This window comes from Rhyacophila brunnea, unplaced genomic scaffold, assembly GCF_057557595.1.
Source record: "Rhyacophila brunnea isolate RB1 unplaced genomic scaffold, BYU_Rbru_1.0 scaffold_4, whole genome shotgun sequence".
Lineage (NCBI taxonomy): Eukaryota > Metazoa > Arthropoda > Insecta > Trichoptera > Rhyacophilidae > Rhyacophila > Rhyacophila brunnea.
In genome coordinates this window covers 43290119-43309978 of record NW_028233068.1, presented here as the reverse complement: position 1 = coordinate 43309978, position 19860 = coordinate 43290119, and the positions used below count along the sequence as shown (strand labels likewise).

The window sequence follows — 19860 nt, the reverse complement described above, 5'->3', positions numbered from 1 at the left end:
TGTTTTTGGGCTCTTTGTTTTTATTTAATCAAATTATCTCTTACCTATCTATACCAAACTACTCTAATTGTTATTTTGTATGGTTCAGTTTAGTAAGAATCTTTGGATTCAAAATTCATCTCAAAACTGTGATTTTTAGGTAGATATTACAGTCTGGTTCCAGGACGGTGAAATACACAGCTTATTTAACGTTAAAGCATAAAATTTAATACAAATTTACTAGAATCAATAATTGAAAAGTATATCCGGTATACGTTTCTCCAAGTTTCCATCACAATATTTATACCATTTTGCTATGGAATTACTCCATGATATTAGATTTTTAAAAATACAGAAACAATCAAAAAATAGTTAAAAATACAATTTAAAAATTAAAGTGTTCCGTTAGAATGTGGTGTATTTTTTTTATTGCAACAATATTAAATGAAAGCCCATGTAATAAACCTTGTATTCATGTTAGTAGAAAAAAATACATATATAAATGTTTTTCTATGTACTTACAGGAGAAATATAGAAAGTTTCCTTTTAATGTTTGATAATAATAAATTATTAGTAGAGGTAGAGCTATTTGTTTCAGAAATAGTATAGTATTCATTTTTTATGGCACTGAAAAATATTTTAATTAAATTTCACACCTACTTTTTACCTGTAATTCAGAAAACGAATATTATTTATAAAAAGGAAAATCTATCAACTTCAAATAAACCATTCCTGCTATAGAATGTGGATTTAAAGTTTTATTGTATCTGAATAATTTAAATTTAATTGAAAAATCCTTTCTATGGCAGAGCGAATATTACATGTAAGAATTAATTTGTGCGTAACACATAGAAATTCATCCATTATTACATAACATACATCATAAATAAACATAGATAATATATGTCTTAGAAACTTGTAGAAATAGTATTTCAATATTACTCTTATGAAACCTCAAGGAAGTCGTACAAATTCCCTTTTTAGAGTGAATCATCATCATCATCATTTGCATCTGTACAATAATAATTCTTTCCATGTGCCCCTACCCATTGCGACCACTGTCCAATTTGATTTTCTTTGGCATCTTCTATTGGATTGCAGAACGAAAACAATAGTTTCACTTCTCTCGGTTCTGAGCATTGCCACGTATATCTCTGTAGAAGTTTCTGACAGTTTATTCTCGATTACTTAGGTACTTCATAATTTTTTCATAATCAAAATCATTCTTATTGTATAACTTCTTTTAAGGCTTGTGACACTAATACGTACATAGCATTGATATCTCAGTGCGAGCCTGCCAAATATGTCTCTGAGTACAAGTCGTCAGCTGAATGCAGAACTATTCTAACTTACATTTGATTTTTTTTAGGGGAGAGTTCTTTGAATCAATTTACTGAAAAATTATTTATTATTTTTACATGTACAAATCATATTTTAGTGCGATTATTGATGAAAAAAATTGTGCATACACTTGTCTATCTATGTAAATAATAAATAACTGAAGTACTGTTTCAAAAATCTCTCCTTCAAAATATTTCAAATGTGAGTTAGAAATAGTTCTGCATTCAGCTGACAAAGTGTGAAGCTACCACAAATAAACATTTTTTTACCTCTTGGGAATCCACTGGATAACTAGATGTGTCCAGCGATTGTTTCTTATTAATTTGAGCCATGTTCCTGCCCATAATTCTAATTTATCAGATGTCCGCTGTCTGGAAGCAGTCATATTTTACTGACAACAATGAACCTGCACGTCAATTGGTAGTGAGCATTAACAATAATCTATTGTAGCCTATCCACCAGGCGTGTACTACTGTAAGACCAGGTAGCCCAATATAATTTTATGGCGAAGTGGGATTTTAAACTTACCATTTAATTATAATCATATTTCCAGAGTTTTATATTATTATAATAATAAGAGGTTGTAAATAACATAACCAACTCAATCCAATAGAGCATTCAAACTGCAGAAAAAAAATACGTTTTTTGATACCTATTATAGGTTTCATTTGAGTAATATTGAAATAACTTTAAATAAGTGAAATATGAAATCATTATCTGTAATGTTACAATATTAAGTAATACCTAATACTAATTCTTATCGCATACCTATTATCATTATGATTGTAATAATAGTTATTGTTTTCTTAATTGATTATTGTATAGATTCGAATTTGTACATATTAATTAATCGATAATTTTGGTGTATCAGAATGATAAATTAGTAAGAGCAAGTTGGTGCAGAGAATGTTTAGCCATCAAATGACAGTCATAGATATTAAACAATAATGAAGTATTCAATAAACAGTGTTAAACAATTACATGTTTCGTTTCATTTTATCATCACCATGAATGACCAATCAAACACATCATAAAACCTAATCGTCTAGCCACGGCTATCCCGGTTTGATTGGAGCTTACCCGGGACGCACAATATTCCAAATTTTTTAGGTAAACCAACCAATAAATGGAAATTCTTCAATTTCCCGGGAAAAATTGACTATCACATGTTAACCTTTAAATATCCAGTAAAAAATATTTTGAAGAGCTTAACTTTCCCAGAAAAAAAAAATTACAGATTTTTGGAAAAATATCCTCGAATTTTCTGAAAAAAAGTTGGCAACCCTATTTATTGCCTACCACTTGGGTGCTAAGCTAGGGGCGGCAAGTTATATGAAAGTATGGTGAAGCAGAAGCGGGTTGGTAATCAAGTTGCAGCCAAATTTCCACGTTAATATTATATTTTATGGGTACGTTATAATGACCAAAGTAAATCCTCCGTGATGCCCTGCATTTTTTTAATCGCGTCGCTATTTCTCGTAAGTTGTCGGATATTGTTGGCCTGCTTCATTCAGTTGTAGGAGAAAGCCGATTTCTTGCCCCTCTTTTATTTAATACTTCTATGGTGCTAAACTAAAATCCTTCCCCCTTTCCAAAAATAAGAATAGAAGAATTAATAAAGAAAAGAAGGATAGTTTAAATTAAAAAATTATAATTCTATTTATAATATTAGTACTATTGACCCGTACTTGATGGAATTTGAATTTAAATCCATCAGAATTATTCTATTCTCACAGATTTTAAAGTATTCATATGATAAATTCATTAAAAGTTTTTCATACAAACATTTTTGCAGAAACATAATTCTTATACCTTTTATGATAATAGTGTCCACCTCTCCAACCCTCGACGACCCAATCTATTGCTCTGAGAGAATGCGGTAATGTGGTAATACATAATATTTCAATATAGGTTTCAGTTATGGAATTAAATTTAAAATACCTTTAATTACATACTTAGTAGTAATAATTATTAGGTATTAAAAATTAGTTTTCCAGGAATTTTACGGCCACCTTATTAATGCTACCCAGGTGCTGTATAACACCACTTGGCATGCCCCTGCATCTACCTGTAAAAGTATAATACTGAGCATTCACAACACATCCATTTGAAGGCATTATTAATTTGTCGCTCCAAAATAGTATTCAATTATTTATAGTGGTATCACTCTCTTTAGACATTGGGATGTACCTATGATATTATAATTTTCATGATAATATGATGATTTGATTATAATGGGGATGACAAATCCTGGATAATGTAACGTTCTGTGTGCAAAACCAATGATGCACATTGATACCAGATGGAAGTCTCCCACAGGAGACCGCCTCAAAGGGCGGACCGAACCATCAACTTTCCCATTACATCACAGCCTACGTCCACTCTTCACGGTTCTCGCAACCCTCGGCCAAGTAGAGCCCACCTCCTCAAAAATTCAAATTCGTCAGCGCTCCCGCCAAAACAGATGCGGTCTACCGATAGCGCCGCCACTGGTCAATCTGTCGGTAAAACAGGGAGGTTCGCGACCGAGAGCGGGATGACGCCGAATCTGACAGTTGGACGCGCGCGAAAATCTCTCTCGTATCAGACGTCGACCAGGCAGCATCTCTCTCTCGCCTCGGACCCCGGACAAGAAGCATCTCCAGATTCTACAGCCAAGCCGCAAGCCCCGATTCTCTCTTCGATTGGCCGCCGGACAGCCAGCATCGTCTCTGCTCGCCTCGGACGCGAAACCAAGACACATCTCCCGCCAAAAGGACCGCGTCGGCAGACTTCTCAAGCATCTCCAGGAAACAAAGGACCACATCGGCAGCACGCCAAGCCGCAAGCCCCGATCCTCTCCCATCGGACGCCGGACAGCGAGCAGCCAAGCCCGCGATACCACGTCTGCAGCCCGCCAAATCGCAAATACGATAAAATAAACCAGCCTTGACAAAATACACCGTGCGTTTCTGTCCCCCACCCCCGCTTCTTGGCCATGACATTATCACGGTCTGCCATCTACGCCTAAGAGCGCAAGAAGGCCGGTGATAACATCACATATGAAGGCTGCAACATTGGACTATCATCTCGGATCATGGATTCATAAGTTCCGATCGGACTGTGGAAAAACGATAATATCTAACATGACAATAAGTAGATAGACATTTTTTTTCTTGAAACCAATATATATTTCAGGTAGGTAATGATATTTTCACATTGCCCCGATACAATCTTTTCATTTCAAAACAATTTTATCAATTATATTATTACCAGCCGGTAAACATCAAATAATATTGCACTATTAAACATATCACACAATATAATATTATTTATTACTTTGCAACATGCTGCAAGCGAATTATCTAATCTTTCTGGGACATAACCAATAACTTAACTTAAACTTTGAAGATTTAATGTTTCATAAAAAAAAGATACCTACTTATGACAAACTGAAACTTGTTTCAGCAATTTTGATAGGAAAACCATCCATCTGGCAGAAGAAGGATTTCTTCAACATTTTTTATATAAACATATATTTTTAATATATTGAAATATAGATATATGAAAGAATAAGTTACGATATGAAACAGTGGTCGGCAAACCGTCGTCGATCGCAGTTTTTCATGACTAATCACTTAGAATGTAATTTCATACAAAAATAAAAAAACATGTTTGGTATGTTATTCCATTGTGACATTGGTGTTATTATTGTACGTATAATTTTTATTTTTACATAAAAATCAAAGAATCACGAGACCTGATTTTTTTAATGTAAGTAACTACATTCTTTGAAAATTTTGCCGGCCACTGGTATAAAGCATGTATTGTTCTTGTCAATGTAATTTTCATTTACTCTATGTTTTCTCTTTTACAATATTCTCTTTTCTTTGAAAATAATTACTACTTATTATTCAGATATCACTATGTATATAATATAGTAAATGAGTAAATTCTCAATTATTTTTTATAGACCGTAATGTTGACAAGAACTTTGGTCGAATCTTATTTGCCTTTAAAATTATAGATTATGTATTTCGTGCCTACGATTCCATGACATTATATAAGTGCATAGCTTTCTACGATAATAATGATCCAATATTGTAAACGTATTATTTTAATAAAAACACACTAAGACTAAGCTGCCATTTTGTTATTTTTTTATAAACATTGTTATAATTACATCGATAGAAATGTATAAGAAACAATTGTATGGATAATATTAGTGCAAGAGCTGATATTGATTAATAAAATTCGATGGCATGTAAACTTACATAGTATAATAATATTGTATTTTTGTGTTGTGTTGGTAAGGTTTTACGATAAACATCAATAATGGATTGTGGAAATATTGAGTCAAAAAAAAATGTATTGTACAAAATAGACATTATTAATGGCGCATACTTTGTGTTCTTTAACATATTTTACTGTCAGTTACTTTATTTATCTGCACGAAAAAACTCTATAGAGAATATTTGCATTTTGAAGTTCCTTTTTGTTTTGAATGCAGTTTCTGACAGAGAAATTTAAACAACATCTAGGAAAGATTCGAGTTTCATTAGTGAGGGAAAACTGTTATCAGGGGCACCGGATTCTTGTTCAATAAAACGTCAGTCTAAATATGAACATTTCAATTATTGAACCGTGTGACATTGATGATTATTATGCATCCGCTCAAATACCGAATGATGTACTGCTTAGGATTCTAAGGTTGCACATACAATCTGTGTATCTGGTTCATATTTAGGAATGCCTCCAAGAATGCCATCAGTCTTAGGCAGACATACCGCAGTATACTGTCTGGGCGTATAAAGCTGAATTCCGCTGACACAATGGGTAAGATTTCTTTTTATTGAAAGAGTATACGTAAGCTCAACTGAGCATGAAAAAATTTTAATTAAAGTATTAAGGATAAAGTTGGGGAATAGCTCTTTTTTAACATAAGACTGTGCAAACACTTGAAGGACTACTTATTTTCTCATCTGTTTCTATTCTGCCCAACAGAATATTTCGATTCTGAATGAAAATTCATTGTTTCCTGTTGTTCAATACTGTGAACCTACCCTAACTTATTTGTACTTGAAGAGCAAACAGAAGTAAAAAGTGACAGTAAAAAAAACACTTAATTATTATTTGAAATTGATTCAATTCAATAAGTTAAATATCTTATCTCATAGTAAATATTACTTTACACATGTTACGGGCATCTAAACTAAGACCCGCAAGCCAAAATCAAAACAGTTTGCGATTAGTAGTTCATTAATAATTGTGTCACTTAAAATTTAATTTCACAGGATTTATTTATTAAATATATTATAGAATTCAATATTAATAAATTTAGAGTTGAAATCTTTCACAAAAACAATTTGAATATTCTTTTGAAGAAGAATGAATTGGTATAATTACAATTTTTTGATGAGAAGGTTTGGATGGAGCGCATATAGATTGATGTGGTGAAAGGACACAAGACTTGACAGACGACTACCACATAATAAATATGTAGCTATCTGAGGGGACTTTTTGCCAACATATTGGAAAGAGATTGCATGGTATCCATGCCACTTCTTTTCCAAGTTGTGTGCATGCATCCTTGAGAATTTCTATTCAAACAATATTCTTCCGTTGTGACTCTTCCCATCCGTGCCTCGGTCACCTGGCCACTGTGATGGCATGTTTATTTGGTAGGATGAAGAAAAAAAAGCAGAATAAATTCTATTTTGTGTCCTGAAGTCTGCATTCACATGATGACTTCCTTTCATAACTAACTGACCATGATCAATTTCAAAGTTCACATTGCAAAGTACAATCCATTTATTACAAATTTCTACCCAAATCTTGTAGTGATTTAAATTTTATTTCAGATGAACACTCTCTGATATTTTAAGGCTAATGCATAATTTTAGAGCACTACGACAATGAGATATAATTTCAAGCCGAGTTTATTTGATCACCAATTCAAATCTAATTATCAATTATTCTATTTTGAACCTACACATTTTCCGAGTACTCTTAACATTTCATAATTTTTAAACTAAAATCTGCCAAAAATAAAATGTAACATTTCCAATCTCCTCAAAAAATTTTGTAAATGAAAGAAATAAAAAGAAATCATATCAGTGTAAGAATATCATTTTATTTATTGAAAATAAAATTGTTATAAACTTAAAACAACAATATGACAAATAAAATCAAATAATTAAATAGTTTTGTACAGTTACGAATAAATGCATGCATATTGAAAGTGCCTATTTAAACATGGCTTTCGTTTACCTCTCGCAAACTTGTTTATCGCTGCCATTATTAAATATTTTATAATTTCAATTACTTTGATAAACAAATCAGTTAGAATATAAATTATTATCATTCCGCTGAACGTGTACATATTTTATGTATGTACACTTCCTTTGGTAATCAAAAACAATGTTGGAATGGGCACTAAAATTTCGAATTTGGATCTTTTTTTGTATACAAAAGAGCCTCATTGTAAAATCTAAAATCTTGTTGCATTATTCGAAATTATAAATACTATATTGAACACGTATCTATTTTAAAATACTCTTCTCACAGATAATAAAAAATATGTTTTTTATAGCTATACACTGATTTGCTTACAGAGTAATGATTTTTTATGAAAACATCATTCATATAATATAATAAATAATTTAATATTTTACTGCAAAAATATTTTTTTTAAATATATATCATAATAATCGTCATTTTCTGAGTACAAAACAAACAGAGAGGTGAACAAGTCAAAATATTAACAGATAATAAAGTCACCATTGATTTAGATATGCGAGTAAGCTGATAGTTACGTACGTGGCATTTTTGCGCATACTATTTATTTGTAAATCCTCTCTGTTTGTTTTGTATAAAAAGAGAAAAATCTTGTGAACAATTTAATATGAATCATTTAAGTATTTAGGTATTTTAAAATAAATTAATAAAAAGTGCTGAATTATTTTTAATGATGAAATAAATCTAATTTGTATTTTTCACTTTTCACTAGGCCGTACTCATAATGTTATTTAGATATCTTTGTCTCTGTCAATAATAAAACTGACAAATAATATCATATCTGAAAAGTGATTTAATTTAATCAAGGATTGCCATGACAATAAAATAATTCACCGTCTTCGATAAGATGGCAATTTATTTTAATTTGCTCTTATGGATGACATAAATTTGTTTATTGTACGCATTTTAACGGAGCATGAGTTTCAACACTTTATACAATTAATAATAAAAACAGAGACGTATGTGTATTATAAATACATAAATAAAAAAAATATTTTATCATAATCTATTCAACGTTAATAAATCTATTAAGAGTATTAAAAGAGGTTTCTAAGCACAAAAGCGACAACATTGAGCAGAAATGATTATTCTTTAAATACGTATTGTTATTCATTTCCATGTTTGAATATTAAAAATCTATCAAAATAATTGTATTACTGGGAAATTTATTGTCAAAAATATAAATTTAATAAAACTAGGTAGCTACACTTTAGGACAAAGCGAAATACGACTAACTTTACGGTTACATTTTTGTCAACACTACTGGAAAAATTACATATTGCAAGCCATATACATAATATTCATTACAATATGACTTGTAATAAATTACAAAATGAAGAAAATTACATAGGTATTTTGTGTTGTTTGAGATGCTGCAAGCCACTCCCGCTTGATTTTATTGCAAAAAATTATTTTATTTATGTTTCATAATATCACCTTCGAACAAGAGGTTAAGTAGAGTCAAATTTACTATTTTTTATTACAGAATAATGTACTTATGTAAAATTTACTGGAAGGGGTAAAACTTACTGATCAACCTTGTAATATTTTTCGTTATCATAGTCTATGATTCAAAACGTATAAAATTTTTGTGTAAATAGCACAATACAATAATTATTATTAATAAAAACAGTTTTGCACGATATTCAATAAAATAACTTGTGTTAATTATTATAAATTACATTTAAAAAAAGAGAAGGGGAAAACACAGGAAAGTTCACAATCGTAATAATGTATGTATCATCTAAATATCTTAAACTGTGCACAAGTCAAAAAAGATAATGGACATTTAGCGATCTAAATGAAGCTTTACATCTGACGTTTACAGCACAAAATATTTTACGATGCAAACTTAAGCACCTCACCTGAATCGGCCGCCGTCTTCACAATGCGGCATTAGACAAATATTACGTACCTTTTTACAATAAACTTGATATCTTATCAAAATACACAATAACAAAGTTGTATTGTTAATAACGAGTTTTTCAAATCGATAAAATCACATTACAGATTTTTAAATAAGCACGTAACATTATTTCACAATAATAAACGGCAGTAGAGATTGATTTATATCATTACTACTTTTTAAGTTGACATTTTGAATAAGATATCTGAACACTTCTTTATAAATATGTAGATTGCATGAATATAATGTAATTTAGCTAGCCTTTGAAACGCATATATTATAATTTACATAAATAACATCCCGTAAGAATCAGATGTAAAGCCGGTCGACGTAACAATATTAATTTATACAATATACACTATTAATTAATATCAGAAATAGACAGCGATATCACCTATTAAATATTATTCATTAAACATGTATGTACGATTTACAAATTCAAATATATTCTTTAAAACAACATTCATAAAAAAGCTGAAAAATAATAATTAAAACTAACTAGGAAATGGGCCACGCTAGCGACTACTCGGATGTCCAAATTACGATTCGACTTATTTATTTCAATTCGAATCACTTTTAGTTAGAAAAACTTAAGCACCTAAATTGTCAAATATGTCTTAGACATAATTATACATAGAGATAAATTTAGTAGTTTTTATAATAACACTTCGGCTGTTATTAATTATCATGATTTGGTTCTAGCGACCCGTCACGTTACTGGGCATACAACAAGCACGTCTATAACAGAGAAATGTTATTTTTTAGCTGCCTATGCTAGTTAATTAATATTTTATTTAATAGCTGAATAAATAAAACGACAATAAAAATAGCCACCTCATCGATCTTTTTCATAATAATAATAATATAAACATTATAAAAGAAATTCAATATACATGCGATTAATAAGAGTCTTTATCGGTACCGTGCGCTTTAGACAAAATTTATATAAAAAAAGTGATGAAAAAGCAAAAATAAATTGCTAGAATAAAAAATTGTTACATACGGATTACGATAAATTTTACGACTTGGCGAATTTTACGAGACAGCGATGAGTGCAGACTTTGACAGCTATTTTTTATTAATAAATATACTATTGTTTCTCATGAATTATGAAAATGGTTGTATAAGTAGTACACGGTTAAGTTAATTTACGACATCGCAAAAGTCTGCATAAATATAATAATAATAGTTAACACGTAAATCACATCATCGTAATATTTCTCTTACACTTTGATTCCTACGAAAACTGCGTTATTTGTGAGTGTTTTGAGTAAAAGACAAGAGATTCGCTTCTTCTTCATTCTTCATTCTTCCTTTCTTGGGTTCGCCGGTAATCTCAGTTTGAAATGCGTCGATGCAAAGCAGCCGGAATCGTTGGGTGACCGTTTGGACTTGTCATACCAAGTGCGCTGCACAAAATTCAGTCCTGGTTTCTAGAAACGCATTAAACACATCTCTCTTTATCACAATTATGTAATATCTTAATATTTGGCAATTAATTTGGGTTTGTATCAATAAATATATAAAAACATACAATGATACAATAATCATTGGCCATTTCATCTTAAAGTTGATAAAATAAGGGGTTACTTAATTATACTTTTCTCAGATTTACAGCCATATTTATGTATTGTTTCCTCCATGTGGAAATGTTGCACTATGCCAAGAGCTACGTTATTTATTTCGGGATTATTAAACATTGAGACACTTTATTATCTATCACCCATAAAATAACAATATGTCTTAAGCAGACTGATTTTTGCAGGAAATATTTTGATTGAATTTATTTTATTAAAATGGGAGTCGAGCCATTAACTATTTCACATTATGAAGTTTGAATAAAAATTACTGTTAAAATTTCGATTAATGATGTACTAATTAATCATGTTAATATTAATGGAGTTTTACTGTATCCATCCAATTAATCCAGTAATGTCGTATTACAGAATTTAACATCATGCGGTCCTAGTATCTTTTTGGGTGTCAAATGTGTGAAATTTGAAAGATATTTTCAACAGTATCTGTATTTTAGCCAATTATTGTATTTTTACAAGGTATTTGAATCCAAACATACAATTTTAAACACATATGAAATAGGCTACAGATGTTTTTGTATAATATGACACCAAGGAACAGTTTTTGGGTGGCATATTATATAATATGTATCGCTCGGTGAGTGGACAACTGCTGGACAAATGCCGCCATACAGTGGTACACATGGGGCATTAAACAATCGCAGGGACACGCTAAACCCCACTGGATAGATGAACCTATAGAGTTTGATGGATGTAGGTGGCAGCAAAAAAACTAGGGAACTCCAATGATTATCGAAATATTCCAAATTTATTTAAGGACTGTATTCATTCTCATCTCTCAGTGCAGTCCTGGCAAACAAATATCAGAACGCAAATGTTATTTTTGCTACAATTGAATTTATTACAAATTATTATTACAATAAAATTGAATTTGCTTGAAATGGCTTTCAGATATTTTCATCAGAAACCATTGTCATCATTAATTATATTCATATATTTTGGCTTCGTCTATAGAAGTAGGTTTTCTTGTGTTCTTTAATTTCTTTGATGTTTTTTTTACTTTCGCCAAATCACCACCATTTCAAATGTTAATTTTATTGTTGTTGATTAATGGGTTACATGTTATAATCGATATAGTTACCTAATTTTTCCCTTTCTTTCCCTTTTTCTTTCCTGAACTTTTAGGAGATTTCATGAAACCGGTAACTGGAAATAGAATTTATAATAAAAATGACAGGAGATATACATGTTTGCAATAAATATTTCATAATTAATTTCAATAAAAAGGAGAAACCACATTAATCTGCGAAATAACATGGGTGAGTAGAAAACATTTGAGAATAAGAATGAAAGTGCAAAGTGAACTCACATTTATCAGCGACACTCTTTGCGCCTTCCGCCGTGGATTCCAGAGCGCTGTCCACCTCCTCTCCAACCTTTTTACTCAAACTCTTTGCTTCCTCGCCCGCCTTATTCTTCGTATCCTCAAGGTCACTCGCTACTCCGCTCAATTTTTCACCAGCTTGACTCTTGAGATTGCTCCCCTTCTCCCCCACGCTGCTCATGAATCCTCCGATGCCTTTGCCGATGGATTTTCCCTTTTCGCCGACACCCGAGGCGAAGCTGTCCAGCTTTTCTCCGGCGGCTTTGCCCGTGTCGGAGATCCCCTCGGCCAGCCGGTCAGTGGCGTCGCCCATCTTGGCGCCGAGCTCATCCCGCTTCTCACAGAAGCTATCGGAGGCATGTCCTGCCTGATCTTTGATATTTTCCCCGGCCGCCGATAGGTCATCAGAAACTTCCGAGAACTTGTTGCCGACGCTGTCTTTCGCAGCGCCAAATCCGCTGGAGATCTGCCCGAGCTTTTCATGTCCTTTGGAGCTGAGGTCGCTAGTGACCTCTCCGAACTGTTGACTAAGATCGTCTCCCTTTTTGCTCAGATCGGTGGACGCTTTGCTGAACTTATCGCTGACTCCGTCTTTGACGGCACCGAATTTATCTGACAGGTCGTCTCCGGCTTTGCTTAGGCCACTTGACATGTTGTCGAATTTGCTGCCAACGCTATCTTTGGCATCACCCAGTCCACTGGAAATCTGGCCGAGCTTCTCTTGTCCCTTTGCACCCAAATCACTTGTCACTTCTCCGAATTGATTACTGATATCGTGACCGGCCTCACTGAGACCACTGGAAACATTGCTGAATTTATCTCCGAGATTATCTTTGGCGGCGCCCAGCCCACTGGACAGTTGACCGAATTTTTCTCGACTCTTGTCGCCTATGTTGCTTGTCACATCGCCGACGTCGCTTGAAATTTCACCAAATTTATCACCGATGCTGTCTTTCACGCTGCCAATTCCACTCGAAATCTGTCCAAACTTCTCCTGTCCTTTGGAGCTCAGATCACTTGTCACTTCACCGAACTGATGGCTCAGATCGTCGCCAGCTTTGCCAATGCCGCCGGAGACTTCGCTGAATTTATCTCCGATGCTGTCTTTGGCCGCCCCGAATCCGCTAGAGATTTTACCAATCTGATCTTTACTTTTGGCACTAATATCTCCAGTGAATTCTCCAAATTGATGACTCATATCGTGTCCAGCCTTACTGAGACCGCTGGAAATGTCACTGAATTTGTCTCCGAGATTATCTTTCGCGGTACCCAGACCGCTGGACACTTTACCGAGTTGATCTTGGCCTTTGGAGCTTAAATCGCTTGTGACCTCTCCAAACTGATGACTCATATCGTTTCCGGCTTTACTGAATCCGCCAGAAATATCACTAAACGTATTACCGAGACTGTCTTTGGCGGTCCCGAATCCACTAGATATTTTGCCGAGTTGGTCGTTACCTTTGGCACTTAAATCGTCTGTCATATCTCCAAATTTGTGACTCATATTATCGCCAGCTTTACTGATTCCGCTGGAAACATCGCTGAACTTATCTCCTAGATTATTTTTGGCGGCACCGAACTGCTGACTGATGCTATCTCCGGCTTTACTCAGACCGCTGGAGACATTACCAAATTGATCTCCGATATTGTCTTTGGCCGCACTAACACCGCTGGATATTTTGCCTAGTTGCTCTTGACCCTTGGTGCACGCATCGGCAGTGACTTCTCTCAATTGATGACTCATATCGTGACCAGCTTTACTGACTCCGCTGGAAACATCACTGAACTTGTCCCCGAGATTGTCTTTGGCGGCACCGAAACCGCTAGAAATATCACTCAATTTATTGCCGACACTGTCTTTAGCCGTCCCAAATCCACTGGATATTTTGCCAAGTTGATCTTGTCCCTTCATACTCAGATCACTGGTCACTTCTCCAAATTGATGACCCATATCATGTCCGGCTTGACTGAGACCGCTAGAAACATCACTAAACTTGTCACCCAGGTTGTCTTTGGCAGCTCCGAAACCGCTAGATATTTTACCAAACTGATCTTGTCCCTTGGCACTCAAATTGCTTGTCATATCTCCAAGCTGGTGACCCATATCATGTCCAACTTGACTGATTCCGCTGGAAACATCACTGAACTTATCTCCCAAATTGTCTTTGGCAGCTCCAAAGCCGCTGGATATTTTACCAAACTGATCTTGTCCCTTGGCACTTAAATCACTTGTCATATCTCCAAACTGATGGCTTATATCATGTCCGGCTTGACTGATTCCGCTGGAAACATTGTTGAATTTGTCCCCCATACTATCTTTGGCAGCACCAAAACCGCTAGATATTTTACCGAGCTGATCTTGTCCCTTGGTACTTAAATCGCTTGTCATATCTCCAAATTGATGACTCATATCATATCCGGCTTGACTGATTCCACCGGAAACATCGCTGAACTTGTCTCCCAGATTGTCTTTGGCGGCTCCGAGGCCGCTGGATATTTTACCAAACTGATCTTGACCTCTGGCACTCATATCGCTTGTCATATCTCCAAATTGTTGACTTAAGTCACTTCCTTTTTGACTCACGCTTCCAGACATATCACTGAACTTTTGTCCGAGACCATCTTTAGCTGTCCCAAGATTATCAGATAGTTTACCATACTGCCGTTCAGCATGGGAAGAGATATCGCCGGTTATTTTTCCAAATTGCTGGTTTATATCATCACCCTTTTGACTAAAATCTCCAGACAACTCGTCATATTTACCGGCCACCCCGCTGGATACGTCGCTAACCTTTTGTCCTATGTTGTCTTTAGCTGAACCAAAACTGTCTGACATCTTTCCAAACACATTCGATCCTTTAGCGCTCAAATCACCGGTGACATGACCGAACTGTTTGCCCAAGTCATCACCTTTCCGACTAATATCAGCCGAAAAGTCATCATATTTATCGCCAAGACTATCTTTTTGATCTCTGAAGTCACCGGAGATGTCCGCGAACCTATGTTCGAGGTTCTCAGCTCCATCTTTCAAATTTTCCGACAGCTGCCCAAACTTATTGCCTAGGTTTTCCTTTTTACCTTGCAAATTTGATACTAACGCATCTTTTTGACCGCCCAAATCAGAGACCGCTTTATCATAATTGCCCTCGAAACTGTCACTCAGATCTTTATATTTTTTGTTACCTTTCTCAGGTAGATCACATTTAATATGGCCGACTTGTTCTTCAAGATCGTCTTTGAAGCTGGCCATATTATCACCTAGATCGATGACGTTTCCACTGATCTTTCTTCCGAAGTCATCTGCATCCTTTTCAAAATCGTAAGATAGATCTTTCAATTTATTAGAACCCTCGTTCAAAGTATCGTCTACATCCCCACCGAATTCGGCCAACTTTTCTCTCAGTAACATTTCTTCTTGCTTTTTGAGCAGTTCATCCATTTTGTTGGGTTTCCTCTTCATTTTAATGCATGTCTCATGCACTTCTTCTCTAGGATCTTCATCGACGACCAACTTCGTGCTATATATCAAATCTTTTTCGTCCTCTCTCAACTTGGGCTCGGCAAAGTTTGCGAACATGTCTTCGACTTTACCCAAAAGATCTTCCTTTATAAGCTTCGGAGGAGATGGAGATTTATCTTTACCCTTTGGAGAATCTTTAGGTTCAGGAGACATGGATTTCTCTTTTTTCCCAGCGTCTTTATCGGCCGCCGGCAATTTTCCCTTTTTACCAACATCAGGAGATGGTAATTTACTTTTCTTGCCAATATCTTTAATATCAGGAGATGGAGATTTTCCTTTCTTTCCTGAGTCTTTTATATCAGGAGAAGGTGATTTGCCTTTCTTTCCAAAGTCTTTAATATCGGTCGAGGGAGATTTGCCTTTACCACCAAAATCCTTAATATCGGGCGATGAGGGCTTTACTTTTTTACCAATGTCTTTGATATCGGGGGAAGGAGATTTACCCTTCTTGCCGAATTCTTTAATATCGGGCGAGGGCAATTTACTCTTCTTGGCGATATCCGGCGACTGGGATTTGCCCTTCTTTCCTATGTCACTGATGAGATCGGGAGACGGACTGGCACCTTTTCCCTTTTGGGCGATGTCAATGTCTAACTTGATGGGTAACTTAGATTCGGGCGTAGGGGACTTCCTTCTGGGCTTTTCGATGGTCACTGTAGTGGTTGTCTTGTCATCGTCGGAGTCGAAAATTTCCAAAGACTGCCTCGCAGGTTTCGGAGGAGGGCCTCGGATATCAGTTTCAGAGTCGCTGCCGTTTTGGATCACTAAAGAAAAAACGAATTCAACATTCAATATACAATATTCTACCGGAGTAAAAATGTGAACAGTTAAAAAAGATGTTTACTTACATTTTCCGATAATCTGTCCGTTGGCTTTGGCTTCTTTGTTAAGAAGATCTTTGATGGGTTTAGCTCCTTTAGAATCGATAACTGTATCTCCAGTGGTGGCCTTAAAAAATATAAGTATAATTATAATAACTAAAATTACAACTAATTATAATAACAAATTGTAATACAATGTAGAAAATCATAAGTACGCAATCGATGTCATAAAGTAAATAACCAAATCTTACCTTTCCATTAGTCTGTCTGTTGGGTCCATCGTAGTCCTCAGAGTCGATTTCGATGTGACGAGGAAGCGAAAGTGCTCCGTGACGGCCGAGGGAGTCTCCCCAGTGCCCGCTCAATTCATCATTCAACGCATCAAAGCCTGGCAAAAATGAATCAAAATAATTACTTGCAAACAGAAATCGAAGAATCAAAATTAATAATATAAAATAATATTTAAAATTGAGGTATGTAATGGTAGAGAGAAATATGCTGTGTTCCTCACCTGATTGGTCAAGATTAAGGCAATCGAGGTGTGACTTGGCAGCTCTCGGGGCTACAGCCCGAGGTAGTTGAATATCGAGTGCACAAGACGCAGCGCATGCCACTTCTCCACGAGATGCCTGTAAATTTTAATAATGTAAACATAGTTGAGATAGCATTTGAATATCTTGCACAGTTGAATAGTAATAAAATAGAATTATTTAAACAATGAATTCAAATATACCTTAGGCTCTGTCATGAAATAGATTCTGGCAGCTGCAAGATCTTCCGGGTCCTTAACGCGTACGGAAAACTCGCACCGGTTGTCTTTGAAAGCCTAAAAAAATTAAATTCATTTTTACACTGTACCTAAATCAAAAACCAACCTCGAATTGCAGTGAAAATCATTTGAATCGGTGGAAACTACTATCAGGCAAAACAATTGAGTTACCTCAAATTTGAAGTTGAGTTGAGTTCCAGCTTTGGTGACAGGCACAAGATTACCGGAGAACTCCAAATAAAGACTCTTGGAGTCCAGCAGTGATACTGGTGACGATTGAGCAATCTCTGTGTAGTGTTCCTTGAAAGAGATAAATAAAGAAATACATATTACGCTACTTCACAGCAGGCAAACAAGTACCTACAATGGGAATAATAAAAGTTATATATTTTTTACTATAGAATTTAAGATTGTTTATTGAACAATACATGATTTGAAAACACCCCAAAAAAATTATTTATGAAATCAGAAAAAATCTTTAAAACAGTATGATGCTGGATAGGTATCCATCTGATTCCAGCTAACGTGCTTTACCGATCGAACCACCTACCTTCTTATTAAATCTTTCACCGTGGAGCATTTAATTACCACATTTAAATAACATGCTAATTATATCGAACGGCCTACTAATGAGGGCACAACAGCTGTGTCGTCAGTGGTGAAAAGGTTAAAATTATTCAGTGAATTTTTTTTTCATTTTCATTAATATCGCTTACGATTAGAGCTGTGCCTACCAAATTTCCGGTTCCGTGTGTGTTGATGGGTAATAAAATGTCAGGATTATTTTTATTACCTTCTTAAAATAAGTAATTTATGATGTTTTAAGAAAAGTCTGTCACAATTTCCAATGACTGGCTCATGAAATAGTGTACTTTATTACGATTTATTGAATATTTTTTTTTTTTTTTTTGCAAAAATTTCGAATTACGAGGTTATAGTGTACTTAATCATAAAGACTGTCTTGTATTTCGGTCAAGTAATCGACCGGTGCTAGTATGAGTGTAAAGTACAGTGTCTATATACGCTCATTTTCTATAACCGGCCTTGCGCGTACGGAGTTGGAGAATGCTACTTGTGGCATACATCTGGTTAAGACTAAAATTTGGAGATTCCTGACACTAGCTAAAGTAATCAATATAAGTACCTATAATTGGTACCTTGACTCAAACCACAAAAACCAGTCGCTAATACAGTACACTCTCAGTAATCCGCCACTCACTTATTCCACAACTACTATAATCCGCCCTTATGTTTACTGGTTGAAAGCACAAAATCAAGCTCTATAATCCGCCGGTATGCATATGTCAAATTCAGTAGTCTGCCGCGTGCCAATATTATGACTTACGACACTTATGAGCGTCCTGACCGACCGTCCACCGTCTAGCCCAGTTCCGTTGACCATTAAATTTAACCTGAGTCAATAATATTATCGTTTTCTTTCAGTTAGTCCCATAGGTTAGTCCGCTGTGTATTCTAGCAACTGACACATGTGTTTTTATTCGTTTTTTCTGCCATGTTCTTTGTTTGAATAAGTTAACAAAATGGAGTCTTCTCGAAAGTGTAAACATGACACATTAACTTTAAAACAAAAATTGGATATTTTACGAAAGATAGATAGCGGTCCTTCATTTACTGACATTGCTAAAATGTACAATACCTATTGGTTGGCCGCTCATGGTTTCATTCCAATTTATTTAGCTTATTTAATAGTATAATTTAATAAAAACTTACACATGATTTTGATTATAAAGAAAACCATTACATAGTTGCTAGAACAAATTTCTCAATAAAAACTATTTTTACGAAATATGTACCTGTTTTAATTTTTACCATATTATTTTGTATGTATGCACTATAATCCGCCGTATTCACTAAGTGGACACTTGTCTGGTTTTTGGGGTGGCGGATTACTGAGAGTGTACTGTATTAGTGAAATTTGAAAAACGCTTTAGTGGCATGACTAGTCGTAAATTTCATCATAATTAGGTAGGACGCAGACGGCTCAATTGGTAAAGCATATTGGCCGGAATCCGAGACTTGAGTTTTGAGAGTCTGAGACCTGTCAGATGAATTTTTCTAATATGTAGGTATGTTTCCGAGGTTTTTTTCAAATTTATGATGCCTACCTGTTCCATGAGGGTTTTGCCGAGCTGCTGATCTGTCAAACAGAGTACCAGGAGTCTTCCTTCAAGAGCATCGACACGTTTACCGAGAACTACCAATCTCGCCTCGAATGGTACCAGAAGCATCTCTCTGTAACATATCACATTGTCCAATAAGTAAATAATTACAGAGAGATAAGTATTCTGTCGGTGTTCACAGTAGATGT

At 34.8% G+C, this 19860-nt stretch overlaps 1 protein-coding gene and 1 long non-coding RNA gene across 3 annotated transcripts in view; one reads left to right on the top strand and one right to left on the bottom strand.

Annotated features, from left to right (window-relative positions):
• The first annotated feature begins 92 nt into the window (after positions 1 to 92).
• On the top strand, positions 93 to 2298 carry LOC147067399 (uncharacterized). The gene is made up of 2 exons (XR_015071510.1): positions 93 to 1210; positions 1549 to 2298. It is a non-coding gene; the product is annotated as an uncharacterized LOC147067399 (long non-coding RNA).
• Positions 2299 to 10759: 8461 nt separating this feature from the next.
• The window catches only part of LOC147067397 (uncharacterized), a 141135-nt gene continuing 132034 nt past the window's right edge, over positions 10760 to 19860 (bottom strand). For both annotated transcript variants that reach the window (XM_085954398.1, XM_085954399.1), the window contains 9 exons: positions 19658 to 19784; positions 17703 to 17831; positions 17496 to 17588; positions 17274 to 17391; positions 17014 to 17150; positions 16790 to 16889; positions 12407 to 16705; positions 12179 to 12243; positions 10760 to 10935 (listed from right to left, as the gene is read on the bottom strand). In XM_085954398.1, the coding sequence (XP_085810524.1) occupies positions 12179 to 12243; positions 12407 to 16705; positions 16790 to 16889; positions 17014 to 17150; positions 17274 to 17391; positions 17496 to 17588; positions 17703 to 17831; positions 19658 to 19784 (5068 nt within the window). In that variant the 3' untranslated portion in view covers positions 10760 to 10935. The remainder of the gene's footprint in view (positions 10936 to 12178; positions 12244 to 12406; positions 16706 to 16789; positions 16890 to 17013; positions 17151 to 17273; positions 17392 to 17495; positions 17589 to 17702; positions 17832 to 19657; positions 19785 to 19860) is intronic.